At 45.7% G+C, this 23070-nt stretch overlaps 1 protein-coding gene across 2 annotated transcripts in view; it reads left to right on the forward strand.

The window, feature by feature from the left end:
* Positions 1 to 23070, forward strand: part of DRP2 (dystrophin related protein 2) — a 45554-nt gene that overhangs the window by 20838 nt on the left and 1646 nt on the right. For both annotated transcript variants that reach the window (XM_029240655.1, XM_029240656.1), the window contains 19 exons: positions 978 to 1141; positions 2730 to 2886; positions 4301 to 4421; positions 6399 to 6667; positions 7037 to 7183; positions 7627 to 7705; positions 9394 to 9454; positions 9770 to 9831; positions 11276 to 11350; positions 12280 to 12481; positions 12704 to 12789; positions 14699 to 14856; positions 15202 to 15368; positions 17259 to 17370; positions 18625 to 18761; positions 19083 to 19148; positions 19413 to 19478; positions 20368 to 20511; positions 22305 to 22542. In XM_029240655.1, coding sequence (XP_029096488.1) covers positions 978 to 1141; positions 2730 to 2886; positions 4301 to 4421; positions 6399 to 6667; positions 7037 to 7183; positions 7627 to 7705; positions 9394 to 9454; positions 9770 to 9831; positions 11276 to 11350; positions 12280 to 12481; positions 12704 to 12789; positions 14699 to 14856; positions 15202 to 15368; positions 17259 to 17370; positions 18625 to 18761; positions 19083 to 19148; positions 19413 to 19478; positions 20368 to 20511; positions 22305 to 22542 — 2511 coding nt within the window. The remainder of the gene's footprint in view (positions 1 to 977; positions 1142 to 2729; positions 2887 to 4300; positions 4422 to 6398; positions 6668 to 7036; positions 7184 to 7626; positions 7706 to 9393; positions 9455 to 9769; positions 9832 to 11275; positions 11351 to 12279; positions 12482 to 12703; positions 12790 to 14698; positions 14857 to 15201; positions 15369 to 17258; positions 17371 to 18624; positions 18762 to 19082; positions 19149 to 19412; positions 19479 to 20367; positions 20512 to 22304; positions 22543 to 23070) is intronic.

The raw sequence follows: 23070 nt of genomic DNA on the forward strand, positions 1-23070 counted from the left end.
GAGGCAAGAGGAGGTTCAGCCACCAGGACCGTGTGCTTTCCACAGGAGGTGAGGAGGTAGACAGGCAGGCAGGCAGGTGGGTTTCCCGAGGCTGAGATTTCCTCTCCACACTCCCCTGCTCTCCACCCCCTTCTGCCCCTGGCTGCGCAGGTTTGGCACTGCGTTGAAGGTAGCTAACTCCTGAAGGGCTACTTGGCACAACCCACACTCCCCCAAACCCCACAATACCCTACAGGGTGAGCAAGTGACGGGCTCTGAACTTGACGGCCCAAGGCGAGACTTTGGCAGGCTCCACGGCTGGTCCTCTTAGCTGTCGACTCTGGTCAGGGTCCTTCGGAGATCAGGACCCAAAATGCTGCTTTAGCCCTTTCTCAACCCATGGAAGATGAACAGTGCTCTTTAGGACTCTTTCCAGCCTTCCTGACTGTGGCGGAAAATGTGAGCGGGGAAGAGGAAGAGGGAGCACCAAGGCCTAGATTCACTTGGAAGTAGGACATCATCTACTACTGATGGCTCTCTCTGGCTGCTCTCTCTCTGTCTCTTTCTCTCTCTCTGGAACTTTGTGGGACAGCCCTTCAGCTTTCTTTTCTAGAAGGTTGGCTAAACTGTGGGACACTGAAGTAAGTGTTGCAGCTCACCTTGAATGTCGTGGTTGCCTATGTTTGGGCAATTCTGAGCAGCTCTTATCTAACACAAATACATCTAGGGTCCCATCTGGGCAGTAATCCTGGCACAATTTGCAATAATAAGAGTGATAATGATAGGAGTCAGCAGTTAAAAGTGACCGACCTGTACCAAGAGAGGACCTTGCCATGAACAGAGCCATGGAGTCATCCTTCCTCTCAACCCCCACCCCTGAACACACCCCAGAACCAGCCCTTCTCTCCCTCTGTTCACACTTGTCCCACGCTTGGCTTGGTACAGACCAGGGTGTGGCACACTCCAGGGCTCACAGAGGTGCCTGTGTTTCTGTCCAGGTTAGAGCTGCTGCCAGCACCCCTGTGCCTCCTCATGATGGTGCTGGGGTGCCCTACCTAAGCCCAAAGCTATTCAACGGGTCTGTTGGTGCTGCTGGACCCCTGGAACCACCAGCCATGAATCTGTGTTGGAATGAAATCAAAAAGAAGTCACACAGCCTCCGGTAAGGCCTGGCCCCTCGAAACAGGGGCTTTAGGGAGTTGTCTGGGAAGGTGTTGGGCTCCTCTTGCTGCTGTAGCTCATCATCCTCTTCTTAGCCTTCTCGTCAGCCTCACCCTCTGTTTCTCCTCCTTTTCCTTCTCTGGAACTGGGGGAAGAACACTGGGTCAGAAGTCAGGAGACTTGGATTTGAACCTCAGTCTTGAATAGCTGTGTCACCTTGCATAATTGGTTTGAGTAACCTCTGAATTTTAGCTTCCACTTGTTTGTATTTTTTTAAGGAAAAAAAATGAGTAGAAGGATAATAGATGTCCTAACTATCTCCCAGTGTTGTTGTGAGGACTCAAATAAGATATGAAAATGCTTTCTGAACTTAAATGTATAAGTTCAGATGTATAAATGGAGGATATGATTACTGCCTCCCCCTCTTCCTCTCATAACTGTCCTCCATCTTGGTAGATCTCATCTACTCTCTTTCCCATCTTTTTATCCCTCTATTCCTGTCTATTGCTTATCACCCACCCATGCCTCCCCAAAGTAAGGGCGAATCAGTAAGAGCCTGCAGGCAATTTCTGTATCAGTTGTTCCTCTTTCCTCTACCCTTCTCTATAACCCCTGCCACCCCCACCCCCCACCCACACTTTTCCTTTCTACTTCCTATCATCAAAGACCAAGCTCCTGGCTTCTGGTGGGTTCTGGCGGGGATGAAGAGTGTGGAGAAGTTGAAAGAATGCAGGCTCTGGAATCAGACAAACCTAAGTTCAAATCATCACTGTACCAATGACTTAACTGTGTGACCTTGGACAAATTACTTAACCTCTCTGGGTAATAGCAGTGCCTACCTCACGAGGTTGCTCTGAGAATTAGTGGAAGCAAAAATGTAGGTAAAAGGCTTGGCCCACGTGGTAGGGACGCAATGACTAGTTAGCACTGTCGGCTGAGGGGAATGGGCTCGATGGATGCACACAGCCTGGGCTGGCCTCTGGCTTCCTACCACTTGGACCTCAGCTCATGGCTCATTTGCGGGGGAAGGCAAGCAGAGGTGATTATGCGGTACCCATTTTCCTCCTTCCATATGTCAAACTTCTAGCCTATGTTGTCCTCATCCTTTGGGACCCCTGGGCTGCTTGTATTTGTATGCAGCCTCACACACGTGCGTGCCCAAACTCAGCCACCTGACGCGCCCTTTCCACCTACTGCATCTGCTTCTGCTCAGAAGGCAGCCTCCAAGAAGCCTCTGAGGATGAGCAGTTTGGCATGACTTGAGGTCCCCTAGGACAAGAGGGCAACCAGACAGCTGTCACCTCTAATGGCCTTGCTCAGTTCGCTACCCTTCCCAGCGTGATGCTGGACACTCAACTGAATTAGCTGACGTCTGCCAAGTGTTTTGGTACCGTACTCCCTCTGGAGCTGCCTTGGGAGCCTTTGTGGGTGGGTCAGAGGGAGGGCTCTGGGCCTCCTCCCACTTCGACCAGAGCAGCACCTCTTTCATCTGTTTATATATTAAGGTTCCACATATGTATTTGTTGGGGAAAAATGTTTTGCAACTTAACAAGAGGATTGAAAATCACTGGTCTTACCATTGTGTGCAGCGCCCGCCTAGAGGCCTTCTCAGATCACAGTGGAAAGCTTCAGCTCCCTCTCCAAGAGATTATTGACTGGCTCAGCCAAAAGGATGAGGAATTGTCAGCTCAGCTGCCCCTACAAGGGGATGTGGCCCTGGTGCAACAGGAGAAGGAGACGCACGCGGTAGGTTAGAGTTACAGAGGCCGTGGTGTGTAGCCTCTCCATCGGGAAGGGATCTCTTCTGCAACACCCTGACTGATGGATGCCCAGTCTCTGCTTAGATGCTTAAAGTCACAGGAAGCTGTGTACAGTCCTACTGGTCTGTGGATAGTATTCCAGAGAATAAGTCAAATCTTTCCCCTCTATTCTTTCCATCAAATATTGACCTCCCTTAAAATTCTGCGCTGATTTGTAATGGGGACATGGGAAAATGAACATAATATAATATTAAGTGAAAAAACACAGGATACAAAACTATATACAGGTGGATCTCAACTGTATAAAAGTCGATATAGATATGTATGTATGTATACACATGTATACAAACAGAAGAAGAAACTGTATCAAAATCTTCACAATGGTTAAATCCAAGTGACGAAATCAGAGTTCTTTTTAACTTTCTTCTTCATACTTTTCTGAGATTTCTAAGATTTCTGTGACATATATTACCTCTATAATCAGAAAATAACAACATGTTTCTTAAAATGAATCCAGAATGCACCGGAAGGAATGATAATTATGTGATGTGACAGAGGTGTTAGCTAATGGCAATCATATTACATAAATGTTCGAAATCAGTATATTGTGCACCTTAAACTTATGCAATGTTATATATCATTTATATCTCAATTTAAAAGATGAATGCAGAACGGAATACCATACAACAAGAAAATAAGCTATAAATGTGTGCCACAGCGTGGATACATCTTAAAGACAATAGGCTGAGTGAAAAAAGAGCCAAATACAAACAAGAGCACACATTATATGATTCCATTTATATAAAGTTAAAAAATGGGCAAAATTAATCGGTGGTGTTACAAGTCAGGATAGTGGTTACCTTGGGGGAGGGGGGAATGAGAGAGTGACCAGAAGGGGTCATGAGGGAGCCTTCCAGGATGCTGGTGGAGTTCTGTTTCTTTATCTCAGTACTGGTTACAGAGATTGAATCACTTTATGGAAATTCATTGAGCTGTACACTTTTGATTTGTATACTCTTATTAGTGTATATTTCAACAAAAAAACTAATTAAAATTTTAATATAAATCTTGCCCATCCTGGCTTTGATTTCTCTAAGCCCCTCACAGAGGACTTTCTGAGTCTTCCAGAAAACCAAGATTCCCAGAACCAAATCCCCACATTTCACTCTACCTTGTGGCATAGACAGACCCATTTCAGAGTAAATAGACCTTCCAGTGTCAGAGTTATTCTTCTGCCTAAGGAGAAGACTGCTCTTCTTTAGTCTGAGTAGCCCAAAGATACAGGATAACGCCAAAGGATCAAGCTGCACTGAGGAGAAGAAAGATTGTCAATTGCAGGATGGATTTCAAAGCAACTGAAAGACTTTCCTTCCCCATTGACCACGTTGCTAACTTCACAGGCCTTTATGGAAGATGTCAAGTCTCGGGGCCCCTATATCTACTCTGTGTTGGAGTCAGCTCAGGCCTTCCTGTCCCAGCACCCATTTGATGAATTAGAGGAGCCTCGCTCTGAGAGCAAAGGTGGGTGATCTTCCCCTCTTTCATCTTCTTCTTGAGCTGTGAACCATTAAACACCTTCCTGCCCTCCCCAAACTCATTTTCTCAACTGTTACCTAGGAGGATAATTTTCTCCTGGGAGTCCAAAGTTGGGAAGAAGCCAGATTCACACTATAAGATAAAGCAAAGAGAACAGAGCCCGGAGCAGGGGAGATGACCGTGTGGCCTAAAGCTGTATGTAGCTCTCTGGAGCATCATGTGTGGCCATTTAATAAGGCATGAAAAAGAAAAAAAAAGACTCAAATGCATTAAACTAACTCAGTAAGTAAAAGTAGTAGTATGTCCTTTAAAAGCATACTGCTTTATTACAACATAGAGAGGCATGTGGCACTGCTATAATCAACCAGAAAATAAAAAAAACCTTTCAAAAAATTCTAAAAGGTTTAGTGATTGCATTTGAAAAGAAAAATGATTGTGGCTCTTTAATTCTGACCCTGGTGAGTTCTGGCCCTCTTTCATCAATAGAGCCGGTCACTGTAGGTCTAGGTTTAAATAAGGCAGCAGGGTGGGATCCGTGGTGCTCAGGTCTGAGTGGTGGCCCAGCACGCCCTCTTCTCCAGAAAGAGGCTTCAACCCTCTGAGATTGGTTATGTATAGCCTGAAAGGACCCTTTGTTAATGCAGCCCTTTGTCAATGCTGTTGACCCTCTCAGTTTACCTCGAGCCCCTCCTACTGAGTACTAACTAGTACTCAATTTACTGTCCAATGGGCCTCAGATAGAACGAGCTCAAGAGAGCAGGACAATTCCAATTAGTCTGGAGTTTGGGGGCTCTGAATATACTTCTGAGGGGAGGTCTGAGGGAGGAAGAGGAAACTTACAATTTAGGAGCCTAGGTGGAAAGGCTGGGCACATTATACTAACCTCTCCTTTGTTGGGTCTTCATAAAATACCTCCCTTTTTCGGAAGGAAGTGGGCAGCAGACACTAATGCAAAATCGCATTCCAAGGTCATGTGAATAGGACTCAATGATTTGTCTCACTACACATCTTAAATATTTTACTCACTCTTTACCTTGCCCATTTTTTAAGAATATGAGGAAATCCTCATGATATAATAAGTGGAAAACACTAGTATGGTCTCTTGACTGTGGTGGTGGGTCCATGAACCTACACTTGTGGTAAAATCGCATAGAGCAAAACACACACACACACACACACACACACACACACACATACACAGAGAGAGAGAGAGAAATGAGTACAAGTAAAATTGGGGAGCTCTGAACAAAATTGGTGGATTATGTCAATGTCAATATCCTGGTTGTGATATTATACTATAGTTTTGCAAGATGTTACTATTTGGGGAAACTTGCTAAAGGGTACATGAGATCTCTGTATTATTTCTTTCTTTCTTTCTTTTTTAAAGAATTTAGGCAGGAGCTGGAAGTGATGTGAGACCACAGGAAAGCTTTATTTATTTATTTAAATTTATTTTTGGCTGCGTTGGGTCTTTGTTGCTGCGTGCAGGCTTTCTCTAGCTGCGGCAAGCGGGGGCTACTCTTCGTTGCGGTGCGCAGGCTCTAGGCACGTGGGCTTCAGTAGTTGTGTCCCGCGGGCTCTAGAGTGCAGGCTCAGTAGTTGTGGTGCACGGGCTTAGTTGCTCCGCAGCATGTGGGATCTTCCTGCACCAGGGATCAAACCCATGTCCCCCGCATTGGCAGGCGGATTCTTAACCACTGTGCCACCAAGGAAGTCCCTCTGTATTATTTCTTATAATTGCATGTGAATCTACAACGAACTCAAAATAAAAATTTTAATTTTTTAAAAAGCTGAATCTTCAAAAGGAGCTCAAATATGAAAAAATGCATTTGTGTATGTATGAATATATATACACACGTACATGCACACACACACACATTTTACAAAGGGCTATCTGTCTCTGTCTTTCCATGGCTATCCTTGCCTGGCTGGACTGACTTGACTTCGTGCCTGCCCTTGCAGATACCTCTCCCAGACAGCGGATCCAGAATCTTAGCCGCTTTGTGTGGAAGCAGGCAACTGTGGCCAGTGAACTATGGGAGAAGCTGACAGCCCGCTGTGTGGACCAGCACCGCCACATTGAGCGCACTCTGGAGCAGCTGTTGGAGATCCAAGGGGCAATGGAGGAATTAAGCGCGACTCTGACTCAGGCCGAGGGAGTCCGAGCCACTTGGGAGCCCATTGGGGATCTCTTCATTGATTCACTTCCTGAGCACATCCAGGCTCTTAAGGTATGCAGGCCCCCTCCCGTGGCTACAGTCCACCCCGGGACCAGATGTTCCTCCCAGACCCTGACAGTGTTCCTGCTGCTGAGGCTCCATTGTTGCCGTGAACTTCAATAGAGTCTGTCCCAGTTTCTGTGCTAGATTTGGGGGCTGGTTTAGCTGAAGTCTCCTCTGTCCTTCTACTGGCTTCTCTTTCCCTGGTGTCTTCTGAGAGTAGAAAAGGAAGAGGATAAGGACAATGGCCCCCCCCCACACACACCTTAGTCTGGTTGCCCTAATAGGCAAGCACTGAGGTTGTGCTATTAAAACAAAATGACTAATGGTTCCTCTTTCCTATTTTCTACCTACTGTGGCACTTGGGTTTTGGTTCTATAGCTATTCAAAGAAGAATTCTTCCCCATGAAAGATGGAGTGAAGTTGGTGAATGATCTGGCCCATCAACTTGCCATTTCTGATGTGCACCTGTCAATGGAGAACTCCCGGGCCCTGGAGCAGATCAACATCCGGTGGAAACAGCTACAGGTAAAAGAGAAGCCTGGAGTGAGGCATGAGGAAAAGGCTTGGTATAACTAGGCTTGGAGGGCAACTTACCCAGGCTCAAAGGAAGTGAAGGGGCATTGAAATGGAATCTATGTGGGAAAAGAGTTGTAGAGAATTTGGGGCTAGGAAGCAGGCTTCTCAACCTCTAAACTGCAGGAAGTGATTAAAATGGTCTGAGAGGGGCCTGTCTGCCCCTCAGGGTAGACAGGGGCAGATGAAGGGTGTCTGTGGCCTGGAATTAGGGATGCTCTTCTCTGACCCCTGGGAGTGCCATGGGAAGGCTAGGATTTGGGTGAATGTTGGGAGGATCTGGAACTGAAGAGGCAGACTCTGAGGGAATTCACAGAGATTGCCAGAGGCATGTGGAAATCCTACCCTGGATATCTGGAATGAGTCCACTGACTTCTTGCATCTTCTTTCCATAGGTGTCAGTTGGTGAGAGACTTAAGCAGCTCCAGGATGCCCACCGGGACTTTGGGCCTGGGTCACAGCACTTCCTCTCCTGTATGTGAGACAAACTGGGCTTCACTTGGTAGAAACTCAGCCACCTTCCAAGAGGGTCTACTCTTGTCCCTTGGGGGCCTAGTGGGAGCGGAGTGTACCTTGGCATCTAAGAAGCAGTAGGATAAAACAGTGTAGTGTAGCGGTTAAAAGGACAGGCTCTTGAGTCAGAGGGACCTGGATCTGAGTCACAGCTGCTCGACTTTATATCTTTGCAAGCTTGAAAAAAATAGCTTAACCTTTTTGAACCTCAATTTTCCCATATGTAAAAAGAGGGAAAATATTACATAGCTGGTAGAGTTATGGGAATTAAATGACTTTATTGTTCCAACAATATTTCTTGATGGCCTACTGTGGGCCAGGTACTGTTCTAGGTACTGGGGCTACATCAGTGAACAAAACAGACAAAAATCCTTGGACGTGGAGAGCTTACATTCTACAGGAGGAAGCCAGACCATAAACAAATAAGTAAAATATATATAAAGTCAATCAGTGACAAGTGCTATGGAAAAAAAGTAAAGCAGGGAAGACGTGAGTTAGGGAGTGCTGGACTTAATGAGGGAGGCAACTGAGTGGAAACCTCAAGGAGGTGAAGGAATGAGCCATGTGGATATCTTAGGGAAGAGCAGAGGGAACAACAACTTCCAGGACCTTAAGGCAGGGGCATACCTGAGGAACAGCAAGGAGGCCAGTGTAGAAGTGAGTGACGAGGGGAGAGAGCAAGAGGTCAGAATGGCAGCAGGAGGCCAGAGCATGGAGGGCCTGGAGGGCTATGGTAAGAACTTGGGATTTTATTCTGAATGGAATGGAGAACGATTGCAGGGATTTGAGCAGAGGGATGACATGATCCGACTTATGTTTTAACAGAGTGTTGGGGGGCAAGAGTGGGAGGAAGGAGACCTATTAGGATGCATATTGCAACAATCTAGATGAGGGATGAAGGTGACCCAGATCAGGGTGGCAGCAGTGGAGATAGTGGGAATGTACAGATATGAAAATTAGATATGCACACAGAGCATTCAGCAGAGTATCTGTCACATAGTAGGAACTTAATCAATGTTAATGGTGATTAGAACTATTGAATTATAATCACTGGCATGCAGATATACCTGCAGAGGGCTCTTGTACCCAGGGAAACTGCAATGAGGAGGTTCGCCAGGTGACTGAGCCTCTCCTGGAGCATCCGGATGTTAAAGACACAGAGCAGAGAGAGACATCCTTTTCCAGAGTTCCTCACCAGAGAGGAGTGAGCAGTCCCATTCCCCATTGTCCCACAGGACTGAGAAGCTTGACCTTCTGGGGGAAGGGCTTTGAGCCCCATGAGGAAAGTAGAGTCCACTTCATATCCACAGCAGCACACCAGCTGCCTTCTGCTGAGTGGATAAAATGGCAGACAGCTCAGGGAGAAGATAGGGTGGCCAAGGCCACCTGTTCATGCCCTTGTCATGTCTCTGGCACATGAGGGTATCAGGGACAACCTCTTCTCCTTCCCTCACCCAAACGTCAGGGAGAGAAGTGTGTTCCTTAAAAGTGTTTACCTCATGCTCAGGAGCTGTTAAGAGCTGGCAGTGAGAGTCAGGCATCCCCTTTTGGGCTTAATTACTTCTTTGAGAGGATAGAGCAGGGGAGTAACCAGGGGCTTGAAGAGCATTAGTGGTCAGCTTCTTTCTCTTTCTCTTCTCCCTCACCAGCCTCTGTTCAGGTTCCTTGGGAAAGAGCAATTTCACCCAATAAAGTTCCCTACTATATCAAGTGAGTGACCATCTGAATCGGAAATGGGTCAGTCACCTGCCCACCCCCTCCTTTTCCTGTCTTTTTTTCTATCTATCCCTCTCACCCCTTACCTGTTGGGATTCCTCCATCCACTCCAGTTTTTCCTCCTACTCATCTCAAGAGCTCAAGATTCTACCTGGTAAAGGTGAACCCTTGTGCTTTGGGATCCTCAGGGTTCACCCTCAGATCCTGTTGCTCCTTGAATCCAACCTATTGCTGAGGGGTGTGTGCATGTGTGTTTGAGGGGTTGGGGGGTGGTATAGACCCTGGCACTATTGATGCTTTTATTTGTAGCCACCAGGCTCAGACCACATGCTGGGACCATCCCAAGATGACTGAGTTATACCAAACCCTAGGTAAGAATTCAAGTTTCCTGTATAGTGTGGAGATCTATACAGTTGCCTTTGTCCTATAAGAATATAAGGGAGTAGTATTCCATTGTGTGTGTGTGTGTGTGTGTGTGTGTGTGTATATACCTATTTAAATATAGAATATATATATATATATACACCATATCCTATTTATTCATCTGTCTACAGGCACTTAGGTTTTTTTCATGTCTTGGCTATTGTAAATAGTGCTGTGATGAACATAGGAGTGCATATATCCTTTTGAATTAGTGTTTTTATATTCTTTGAATAAATACCCAGAAGTGGGATAGCTGGATCTCACACACACACACACACACACACACACACACACACACACACACACACACAGCCATAAGAAAGATGAAATCTTGCCACATGTGACAATACGGATGGACCTTGAGGATATTATGCTGAGTGACATGAGTAGAAAGACAAATACCATATGATTCCATTTATATGTGGAATATAAAAAGAGACAATCAAAATAAATGAACAAAACAAAAACAAACACATAAATACCGAGAACAGAGTAGTGGTTACCAGAGAGGAAAGGGTAGGGGGAAGTTGAAATGGGTAAAGGGGTTCAACTGTATGGTGACAGATGGAAATTAAATCTTGGTGGTGAGCACTTTGTAGGGTATACAGCAGTAGAAATAAAACTATGTGCACATGAAAGTTACAAAATGTTATAAACCAATGTTATCTCAATAAAAAATAAATTAAAAAAAATAGAAGGGAATCCTATTCAACAAGCAGGTGAGGGTGGAAGTGAGTGCTTGAGCTTTTTCCAGTAGCCTTCTTTCCTTTCCCCTCTGCACCTCCCTCAACTGGAAGCTCTATACTCTCCCTGAACGATTTTATCATCACATTAGGTAATTATGCTTATAGATGTGTACTAGAGCTTCTTTGAAAGATACTATCCAGGCTATGAATATGACTTTCATGTGCCTTATCTTTGACTGCCAAGAGAGACTCACTATTATGTTGTAAATTTTACCCATGTTGATGCATGTGACTATAGTTCATTCATTTTCACTGCCATGGAGTGTTCCATTGTATATACCACAGGTTCCTCAACCATTCTACTGTTGATGGACATTTCGGTCATTTCTAGTTTGGAGCTAACAAGAACTATGCTGCTTGGTCAAACAAACAAACAAAACATGTGAAAATCACTGCTCTAGGATATATAGCTGGCTGGGTCATAGAATATATGAATGTTCACTTTTACTAGGTAATACCAAGTTGTTTTCCAGTGTGATTGTATCAGTTTACACTTCCACCAGCAATTCTCATTCATCCATATCTTTGCTGGCACTTGTTATTGTCAGACTTTTATTTTTTGCCAATCTGGTAGGTGTAACATGGTATCTTGTTGTTTTAATTTGCATTTCCCTGATCTGAGTGGGTCTCTTTCCATTCTCTGCAGCTGATCTGAACAACATTAAGTTCTCAGCTTACCGCACTGCCATGAAGCTACGCAGAGTCCAGAAGGCACTGCGTCGTAAGTCTCCTATTACACTTCCCTTATAGCCTTCATCCCACTCCTACCCTTCCTCATCTGTTGACTGTTTCCCACTTTCATCCCACCTGTCCAGTGTTGTAGATTGGCTTTGTGGGGACTCTCCAAAGGCTGGGATATGCTGGCTGTGGACACCTGATTTTTCCAGGGCCCTTCTATTTTCCCCAACCCCCAGACTTATTTCCAAATTAACCCACAGCTATCCTCTTCCTTTTACCTTCTTCCCTGCCCAAAACGGATAATCAAGCAAGTGTTTTATGGCAAGAAGTATCCCAGCAAATGGTTCGGAGCCACTGGAGGCTTGTTCTTTCACCATCTTGGGGTTATTGGATGTAGCAGCAGAACTGTTGAAGCGAATGCCAGTGGTTAGGGGACAACATGGCTGCAGGTATAATGTGCCTTCTGTCTTTTCTCTGAGACACTGTCCATTCAGTCTTCCTGGACCAGGTTATCTGGCTAGGCTGATTCCAGCATTGGAGGTAGTTAAAAAATCCTCCTGAGTTATGTCACATTTACCCAGGCATACCTGAGCCTTCTTAACCAGTGTCTAGGTTTTCAGGATGAGGTTCACAGACCAACTTATTTGCAGTTGAAATGCATGTAAAGACAAAGAAAGTTTAAAATAATGGTATTCAACCCCTGGGAGTTTACCCAAATCCCACCATCTTCTTGAAACTGATGTCAAGAAACATTTGGGTATAGAAACATTTGGGGTTAATTTAGGGGGCCTTCTGCTGCCTTCTCCTTACTTGGGTTGAGGGTCTTGGTAAAGGGCAAGCTTGTTTCATACTTACAAATGGTTAGTCTGGAGATTGAGTCAGATTTGGTGATGCTGGTGGCCATATCTTCCCGTCTAGTCCCTGGGGTTCTACTTTTGGCTATACTTTCTCCTTCTCTCCTTTCCTTCCCAGTGGACCTGGTAACTTTAACCACAGCCCTGGAGATCTTCAATGAGCATGATCTGCAGGCCAGTGAGCATGTAATGGATGTGGTGGAGGTCATTCACTGCCTGACTGCCTTATATGAACGACTGGAGGAGGAAAGAGGCATCCTTGTCAACGTGCCACTCTGTGTGGACATGAGCCTCAACTGGCTCCTCAATGTTTTTGATAGGTAAGGGCTTGCAGTCCTGACAGCCTCCATGGTGAAATTCAGTGGGACATCTGGAGTGGGCATGGTGGGAAGGAATTGCTCCCCTGGTGCACTTGGACTCAGCTCAGCTTGGGGCATGGCTGGCACAGAGCCCTGCTGGGATCAACCCTGTGAGGGATATGACTGCCAAGATGTTAACCCTTTACAGATATTCATATTCTCAGTCTCTTCTTTTAAACCTAGTGGTCGCAGTGGAAAGATGCGGGCATTGTCCTTTAAGACTGGCATTGCATGCCTGTGTGGCACAGAAGTGAAGGAAAAACTGCAGTGTGAGTACAACTCCAAAGTTTGGAGTAGAGTTGTGTGGAGGGAGAGGTGTGGTGGGAGGAAGAAAAGTCTAAGATAAGCAGAAGATGAGTCTTATGACTCAGCAAAGGGCTACTCAGGCTACCTTGTAATGCTTCCTGGTCCAAACTATTGCAAAGAATCCACAACAGCCAAAGGCCAAGATGGGTCTAAGGCCTGTTATTATTCCCACTGTTACTCCAAGGGCATTGGTTTCTTCTGATCTGGTGTAATTACTTGATGGGGATCTGAGTTGGGATCCTGGGATACCCAGGACCTGGACTTTCTAGTTCCATTTCCCTTTGGCCTATCAGGCTTAGCCCTCTCCCAATCTGACGCTCAAACCACATCACACAAATGTGGAAGAGGACAGTTTTATTGTTTACGAGGCAGGTGTGTGCTGGTTTTTATAAATGGAATGGTTTTTACTATATAATACATCACTGAGAATTGTTCAATTTACCCTGACTGTCAAAAGCTTTGAAAGGCATTTATAGTTTTGGGGGTTTCCTGCATCATCAACACAGGCATCTGAAATAAAATAAAAAGTTATACATTAATAAAAAAAAACTACGTCACACATTCTGTTGGAGACTTCCCATGTGATAACGTGGGTGGTGTGCAATAATCCCCATTATTTGGGAGGTGGACAACATGTAATTCTGTAGGTTTGAACCTCTCTGGTGTACAGTACCTTTGCTTTCCCCTCCATCCTCCATCATTTGTACAGCACTTTGCATTTTTCTGCAACAGCATCATTAGTGTCAAGTGTTTAATGTGCGTTGACCACTGTGCTACATGCGGTGAGTACAAGGTCCGGTTAGACATGGTCCCTGCCTCAAGTGGTTTACAGTCCAGAAGAGGATACAGAAGTACACAGAAAGCATTTTTTAGAGTGCTAATTAGAATAATCTGAATGGCAAAGGATATGTGCTATATCAGATCACAGAAGAGTGAGGACAGCCGTCTAGGAAAGATTTACAGGGAAGAAGACTTTTCAAAGTATGTTCACATCTATGATATAATTTATTTCTCCTAATGTTCCTTTGAGACGGGATGGACAGTGATGATTTAATCTCCATTTATAAGTAAGGAAACTGCAGCATAGAGTGGTTCATGACTTACCCAAGGTTTTACAAGCTAGTCAGTAATGGATCCAGAAATAAACCCCAGGCCCTCTGCCTTTTGGTTTTGTTCCATTTCTGGGCCTTAGGTGAGGTATGAAATGGACAGACAAGAACCTCTGGAGGAGGTTTTCTAAAGTTGGGGTGGGACAGGGGAGTTCCCACAAGGGCAGATATAGACCATGCTCAAATATATAAGTACCATAGTCTGTTCCACAATGATTTAGAGTGAATTCTTAGATGATCAAATGTTTTGAATTATCCCCTTTTTTTGGATTATCCATGCCAGTGTTTCTTTTCATTTGTGCGGATAACTGAGAGATTACTGCAGTATCAGACTACACGGGCTACATGAACAGGAGGGGATAGGGCAGACTGACTGCAACTCATATTCAGGCACCCTTGAATCCCACACCCCTTCATCTTGCTTCTTGAGACTTTGTTTTCCCAGCAGTGTCATATCTGTGTCTGGCACCGCTCTCACACACAGCTTGCTCTCTCTCTTCACCCCTCTCTCCCCTTCTCTTTCTGACGCTCTCTGTCTTTGTGTCTGACTCACTTTTTTCTCTCTGAACCCAGAGGAGAGCTGCTCTTAGAACACCTGGACTTCTAGAAGGTCAGGGATGGACCTTTAGGTATTCCAATTTCAAAAGTCATTAGCTAAGTCAATGTGCTCTTTCCTGTCTTCTTTTTCTGTTCTTTCTCCTCACACCAATTCTCTGGCCATTCCTGTATCGGGCTTGGCCATGACTTACGGTGGGGCCAGCAGACCTCTTCAGCCAAGTGGCCAACTCAGGCAGCCAGTGTGACCAACGCCACCTTGGTGTCCTGCTTCATGAAGCCATTCAGGTGCCCCGTCAGCTGGGGGAAGTGGCGGCCTTTGGGGGCAGCAACGTGGAGCCCAGCGTCCGTAGTTGCTTCCGTTTTGTGAGTATGGAACTGGGGAGGCAGGAAAGGAGGAATGATGGGACAGACGGTGGGAAGAAGGGAGGGAGGACTGAGAGCTGGGCTTTTGATCTGAAGTACTCAGATGCAAGGGAGTTTGTTGGGCTGGAGCGAAAGGGCAGAGGGTTCTCTGGGCTTTTAGGGTCAGAGTCCTGAGGGGAAGGCACCAGGTCAACTAGGACAGGGTAGAAGGTGGACACCTCTGGAGAACAGTCTAACCCAGAGTCCAACCAGGTCTTGCTGTTTCTCCTCCTCCCCTGAGGGCTGCCATTCTGGGCACAAGACACTGGGCCTCAGACATCACTACTGGGCTTCTTGTTTCTCTAGAGCACTGGGAAGCCAGTCATTGAAGTTGCACAGTTCTTGGAATGGGTCAACTTGGAGCCCCAGTCCATGGTGTGGCTGGCTGTTCTGCATCGGGTCACCATTGCTGAACAAGTGAAGCATCAGACCAAGTGCTCTATCTGTAGGCAGTGCCCCATCAAAGGTTTCAGGTAGGGAAAGCAATACCTGCTGGAGTAATACTAATAATAAATAGGCCATGTTACATATAAACCATATATTGCAAAACAGGGCATTACATAATTATATAATTACAATTAATCTACTGTATGTTGTTATATACTGTTATAATCCTTTCTACTGCAGAATGTTTAACTTTTAAAAAACTCAAAAATGATGAATTTTTTTTCTGTTAGTTGTGTTATGAAGTATTCAGATCTATAAAAATGTATAGAGAAGCAAAAGGGGGTGGGGTGGGAGAACAGCACAGAAAGGGAAGTGATTTGTTCATTGTTTCCCAGGGAGCATTAAGTAGAACCCAGAAGCCCCAGCATCCTGACATATGAGAACACCTACGCACCAAAAGGTGTGCTGGCAAATGTGCTACTCTCTAGAAAGCAAAAGAGAAACGTGATATAGCATTGGCTAATTTCCATGATGTAAATACTCCCACTGTGGCCAGTGTCAGGCTACCCATAGGAGGTCAGGAAGAGACACACAGTTGCACACCATTTATAGTATTTCCACCACCAGGTATAACAGATGTAGACAACCTCAAGAGCATAGATAATAGTGAAATAAGAAGTGATGAGTTTGAGTATTTATTACCTTTGTTTTTAATACCATTTGCTTAATTGTGAGTTTATACAATTTAATTTTTAAATAATGGCTATATTTAACAACTGGCTTGGAAAATTCCTGAAATTTTAACAACCAGCTCTCGTGAGCTTGTATGAGCAGGCTCCAGTGCCCCATGGTGGGCACCCACCACAAAGCTGAAGAAACAAACAATATTTTACAATATATTTATATATATTATATAATATATATGTATATATCTATGAATTTATATATTATATACATATTTTATATAATATATAAAACAATATATTTGAAGTTTCCTTGATTATATTTCCCTCCTGTCCCCACAAAGGTAGCCGCTACACTGAATTTGGCTTTCATCATAAAATGCTTGTTTTTACCACTTTAAAGCACTAGCACATACTCTCTTTACAACCACCCTGCTTTTTTATAAGCAAATGAGGCACAGAGGTGGAGTTCACACTTCTGGCTAGTGTAGCTCCAGGATAAGATATAAGATCCTCTGACTGTTCTAAGTCTAGACATTTCACCATGCTATGCTATTAGGTCTGTGCAGTCCAATCAGGCTTTGGAATTGGATCTTAAGGGCTAGTCTATATTCAGTCATAATAGAGTTATTATTATAAATAACTTTGGGGAATAATTTTTAGCCAACTTGCCCACGGCTGATAGAATCAGTTGTTTTCATATTGAAAGTGTGCCTTCTCCAAGGAAGGTGGTCATACCTGTGAAACTGGACCCTTTCAGGCCACCTTTGTTTAGAAGGTTATTTGATATAATGAGCTCTTTACCCCGTCCCAACCTCCCTTTTATTTTTTATTTTTTTCATTGAAGTATAGTTGATTTACAATGTTGTGTTAATTTCTACTGCACAGAAAATTGATTCAGTTATACATATATATATATATATTTATTTATATTCTTTTCCATTATGGTTTATCATAGGATATTGAATATAGTTCTCTCTGCTATACAGTAGGAGCTTGTTGTTTATCCCACCCTTCCTTTTAAAAAAGATGGTGAGACAGGGCTACTTCCCGAACTTCCTGGGATTCTGAGCATGTGATTTCATGGAGATTTGTGGTCTCTGGAGTAAGACTAGTTATCTAGTGAGAACTCTATCACTGCTATGCATAGGAGGTTAAGTGCTCCGCATATAGGAGGTTACGGTTCCATGCCTCACCCCCTTTTAATGTATGTGTATATTTGGATGTTTGGGGGAGGGGGAGGTCATTATAGTACATTGCATCCTGTTTCCTACCACCTCTCCTTTCCCCAAGGTATCGGAGTCTGAAACAATTTAACGTGGACATCTGCCAGACCTGCTTCCTGACAGGCAGGGCCAGCAAGGGCAACAAGCTTCATTATCCCATCATGGAGTATTACACCCCGGTATGGAGCCTCTGGGCCGGGCGGGAGGGGCAGGCAACTCTCAGCTTCTGGGTGCTTGATCCATTTTGTCCAGCATTAGCTCACTGTATTCTGCTCTCCGTTGGGGAGCATCCTCCAAACAGGCCTGGTGATAGACCAATTTGGGGGATCCAGGGCTGTCCTTCTAGCAGAGCTTCTCCCTCACCCTCACCGGGGCGGTAGCTGGCTGTAGCAGCCCAGGACATTCTTGGCCATCTAAAAGGCACTCACTATACTCCTGCAGAGAGAAGTCTCAGGAAAAAATAGAGACAGCAAGGCAATTACAGGTGACTAGCCTTCGATCGCTCAATTTAGTTTTTCCTGCTTAGCTTCCTGGATTGTTTCTGTCCCCTGGTCTTCACCTGCTACCTTGTCATTGCTTCCATCCCTTCTAATCAATACCAAAGTTTGTGCTCAACTTCATTACTCAGTCTCTTGCGTGAAAAGGGGGTATACTCTTTACCTGTGTCCCCAAAATCAACTGGGCTTTCATTGGAAACTGTGCCCTTCATAGCCTCCTGAGCCCAGCATCCCTGAACTCCAGCCACAGAATTTCTCCTCTGCTATGTTCAGGACTCAGACCTCCAGGCTTAGCTTCCTGAGCTGACTCTGCTCCCTAAACTCCTTTATTCCTCTCTCCCCACACATTCTCCCAACGTCCCAAGCATATCCCCAGCTCCCCCCACTGCTCTCTCCCATCTTACCTCCCCATCTCCATAATCCATCTCCCTGAGCTGTCATCTCTTCTCCAAGTTCTGTTGACACAGAAACATGTGTGACCCAATGGAAGCAGTGACCTTGACCTTTATTTTTCTTTTATTATCATTTTAAAATAAACATTATTAACGTCATACATGGGAAACTGGCTAGAGATGGTAGACTGATAATTGTCTAGCTCCTGCTCATCTTCTACATCCCTAGAATTTATGTAAAAGATATTTAAAAGTTAACAAATATACGATCATTGTAAAAGATTTAAATTATATAGAGGTGTTTAAAGTATAAAACAAAGTCCCTTTTTCTCCTCAGTGCATTCCCCACCCCTCAAGTCTAACTTCCCTGAGGCAAGCAGTGTTCACAGTTTGACATGTATCCTTCTAGATCTTTTTCTAGGAGCGAGGTGTGGTAAATATGAACAAGAGTGGACTACCAGTCATGGTCCGTGCTCCAGGGGAGTGGCCACACCTCCCTAGAATAGCCCATTAGGGTGAGTCCCTCTATCTTGTCTCCTCCCAGACCACATCCAGTGAGAACATGAGGGACTTTGCCACTACCTTAAAGAACAAATTCCGCTCAAAGCATTATTTCAGCAAACACCCTCAGCGAGGTTATCTGCCTGTGCAATCAGTGCTGGAGGCTGACTACAGTGAGACGTGAGTACCGGTAGCTGAGCAGGGGCTGCAGGCATCCTCATTGAGCCTAGGGATGTGCTGTGAAGGGGCTGAGTCTCACATGGGCTAGGGCAGTCTTCCAGGGCAAACCTAAATAGTGACAGGGCAGTTCAGCTGGGGCCTGACCAGGAATCTGACCTGAGAAACAGACTAGAATCCAGTCTCTGTGTCTTGTTCCCATCAGCTCTTGGGAGCTACCTAATTTGGTGGTGGTGTTGCGGGGTGTGGAAGGGTGGTGGTGAGGAGACAGGCTGCCCAGCTACCCAGTCTTTGGTCTTCTGAGTCTTTGCTGCTTTCTTCTAGGCCAGCTTCTTCCCCGATGTTGCCACACGCTGACACACACTCCCGCATTGAACATTTTGCCAGCAGGTACCACCAGGTTTTGGGGAGGGGAATTGTAAGGAGTCCAAGGGGGAAAGGAGTTTTCAGTTGGGGCAAAGACAATGAAGTCAGGGCCAGGGGAACATGCACAGTGGGCTTTGCAGCAGCCAGCGAGGCCTAACGTTTGGGGCAGGGGAGGGGGAATTGGGACAGCCCCCCAAACATGATTATCCTACTGTGGGATTACAGTCCTTGAGATAAAAGCAGTCTTCACATACTGTTTTCCCTTCTGTTCCTGCTCTTTCTTCCTAGGCTTGCTGAGATGGAAAGTCAAAATTGCTCCTTCTTTAATGACAGCTTGTCCCCAGACGACAGCATGTGAGTTTTCACAGATACATATTTGCCAGGACTAGCTCTCCTTTGGGATCTTTCTACCACTACTTGGGGAGGGTATATCCTCAGTGGGAGGTGGGGTGTGTGTGGATAGGGTCCCTGACACCCTAAGGAAGGAAGTCTGCTTTCTGGGCACAGTATTTAATGAGAGAAGCAGTCTGCCCTCTATCAACTGAGCAGGGTAATGAAGGATGAACTACCTCCCTGCCATCTGCCAAGGTCCCTTTCTGTTGCAAGATCCCATCCTTTTATTCCTCACTCTGAAGGAAGAAGAATATGCCCTCAACTAAAGTTGCAGAAATGAGCCATTATCTTATGCTCAAAATGCCAATGCCCCATCTAGTGCCACATCAACCCTGGGGAGATACCAGGGACTTGACTGAAGTGTGGCCAGAGAGATTCCTTGGTGCTATAGCCCAGAGAAGGGACCTTTCATCTCTAGGGAGGTCCCCGGCCTCCTCAGAGGACCTAGAAACTGTTGGCTACATGGATAAATCCAGCCCTGGGACTGGGACTCAGGCAGGCCACAATTCCCCTGGGGATGGGAAAGCGAAGGGGGGTGGGGTGGGGGAACATCACAGATGTTATAGTGACCTGCTCATTGTTTCCCAGGTCACTATAAGTAGAACCCAGGAGTCTTGGCATCCTGAAAACACTCTCTCCTACTACCCCCAACAATGACCCCTGCCACCTTTGAACACTTTTATCCCTCTTAAACCTGAATACATGGCTTTTTCCCTCTCTATGTATCTTAGAGAGGGAATCCTCCAGCATGTGTCTCCTGGGGCTTGAGGTGGGAGCTGAGAACTCACACCCTGAGCTGTTTCTTAGTTCAATGCCTGGGCCCCTCTTTCCTCTCCCCACCCCCACACAGAGACGAGGACCAGTACTTGCTACGGCACTCCAGCCCCATTACAGACCGGGAGCCAGCCTTTGGACAGCAGGCTCCGTGCAGCATGGCCACTGAAAGCAAAGGGGAGCTCGAAAAGATCCTGGCCCACTTAGAGGATGAGAACCGGTAGGTGTGGCAATGGCACAGATCTGCGTGGGTTCTAGAGTCAGACGGCTTAATTCAAGTCCTGAATTTCCACATCCTAGCTATGTGGCCTTGAACAAGTTACTTATATTCTGTGATCTTCCATTTCCTCATCTGTAAAATGGGGATGATGATAAGAGTACCTACCTCTTAAGGTCACTTGTGAAGATCAAATGATCAGGCATATAATGTGTTAGCCAGTGTCTGTCTTATTGGAAGTGTTCAATAAAAGCTAGCTATCCTAATAATTATTTGAATCTTTTTAACTCAACCCAAATATCTCCAAGTACCCAACAGATACAGGCAGAGAGAATGCAAACACAAAGAATACAGAAGAGATGATGTCTCTGCTCTCAAGGAACTTTCAGTTGTTGGAAATGGAAAGATGTCCTTATCACGTAGTGAAAGTAATAAGAGGAGGATGATACTGCATAGAGCATTTGAGGACTGGAAGAGGGAAGGTGAAGAAGATTATGGGGATGGCATTGACCTCTGTAAAGCATGGAGGGCAGCAGGAGTCTGAGGAGCATCCAAGACACTTTGGGAGTGTGTAGTAGAATCAATAACAACCCCCAGAAAAGTAATTCTCAAACATTAGTGTGCATACAAGTCACTTGGGAAGCTTGGTGAAATGCAGATTCTGATTTGAAGGTCTGGGGTGGGGCCGTAGTTCCTGTACTTCTAACCAGCTCCTAAAGGATGCCCATGCCTCAGGCCTACAGACTGTATTTGGATTAGCAAGTCCTTAGAACAGGGCCTATCTGCAAAGTATTTGTTACTGGTTCAAGAAAAGATAAATACATAAATAGAGAGTAAACTTTTAGAAATTTTCATAGCAATTTGACATGGCCACAATATCCACGCACATAATTAGTGGACTTGTCTTCATTGAATTGGGTATAGGCCAGGTTGAGAGTTGTTGAATTTGGGCAGCAAGTCATGTGTGGTGTGAGCTGTGTACTAGCTATGCACATTCAGACCATGGATTGATCCATGATGGATCGAAAGATCCCCCTGTTTTTTTGCTATGGATAGTTTGAGAAGCACTGCACTAGAGCAGTGGTGGGGAGGCCCTGGGAAACACTAGGGAGAGAGTGATTCTGTTGCAAAAAGGAAAAAAACAGTAATGTCCTCCAAAGGAGACCAACTCTTTGGAATCTGTTTCCTTGATGACTCAACATGGGTGTTTAAAGTGGGTCAAAGAGGAGGGCAGTAGAAAGAAGAGGAAAGATGGGTGATCCTTTGTTTATATTATGTCTTCCCCTGGAATCTAAAAATCTAAAAATGGAGTAGGTGAGTCAGTGGCCCTAATGCCTCATTTATTTGCAGACTGTGTTTCTGCCTGATTTTAAGGTCAGAATTAATCCCCGAAGCAGTACATCAAAGCCCTGAGACGTTTGTTATATGAAATGTCAGCTCTCTCTGCTCTGTGGCCTAAGGATGGCAAAGTAAATGATATATGTGTTGGAGAGGAAGTGGATATGGCCATTCAAGCAAGAGCATGGCTGGGATGGACTTCCCTGGCTGTCCAGTGGTTGGGACTCCACACTTCCGCTGCAGCACTGCAGGGGGTGCGGGTTCGATCCCTGGTTGGGGAGCTAGGATCCCACATGCTGCGACCAAAAAAAAAAAAAAAAGCACGGCTTGGGGGCTGGGGAGGGGGTGGGGATGGGAGAGCAAAGAGATTGCTCACACCTAGGTATGAGGGGCCACTGAGCCCTGGACAGTCGATACCCTGTGAAGGTCATTGGCCTTGGCTTCTCCATCCTTGGCAGGATTCTCCAGGGGGAGCTGAGGCGCCTGAAGTGGCAGCATGAGGAGGCTGCTGAGGCACCCACCCTGGCTGAGGGCTCTGCCGAGGTGGCACAGGACCACCGCAATGAGGAGCTGCTGGCTGAGGCCCGGATCCTTCGGCAGCACAAGAGCCGCCTGGAGACACGCATGCAGATTCTTGAAGACCACAACAAGCAACTCGAGTCCCAGCTGCAGCGCTTAAGGGAGCTGCTCCTGCAAGTGAGTCTGGGGCCAGGGGAAGAATCAGAGCAGCCTCCGAGCACAGGTGGGCCGGGGAGAGGTGCTCCTTGCTCCTGGGAGGTGGCTGTTAGAAGACTTTCTAAAGAGAACTGGGCTAGCAATCAGGAAATTTGGGGGGAGGAACGGGCTGCTATATCACGTCGCTTGGCCAATTCTCTTGTACCTAGCTTCCATTCCATCCTTGTGTGTTTACTCTCAAGCCACCGTGGGGCCTAGGGCACAGGGAGGGCTTTTGAGGGCTCACTTCCCCACAACTCTCATTTGAATCTGGTATTGAAAGAACAAAGTTCAAAGAATCATCCAAAACGTTGACTTTGCTACTTTGATGTTTGCTGGAAAGAAGCGAGTTTGGACATGCTTGGCAAGAGGAAGATTTTCACTGTGAAGGGATCACTTGTTACTTTTTGCCCCTTTCCTCTTTGAGAGGTAGTGTATAGGATGTAGTGTGGCTCTGGAGTTAGACAGCCCCGAGTTTGAGTGCAGTGCTGCTGATTACTGGCTGGGAGA

The sequence above is a fragment of the Monodon monoceros genome, unplaced genomic scaffold, assembly GCF_005190385.1.
Source record: "Monodon monoceros isolate NGI ecotype Baffin Bay Population unplaced genomic scaffold, NGI_Narwhal_1 Super_Scaffold_22, whole genome shotgun sequence".
NCBI classification, from domain to species: Eukaryota; Metazoa; Chordata; class Mammalia; order Artiodactyla; family Monodontidae; genus Monodon; species Monodon monoceros.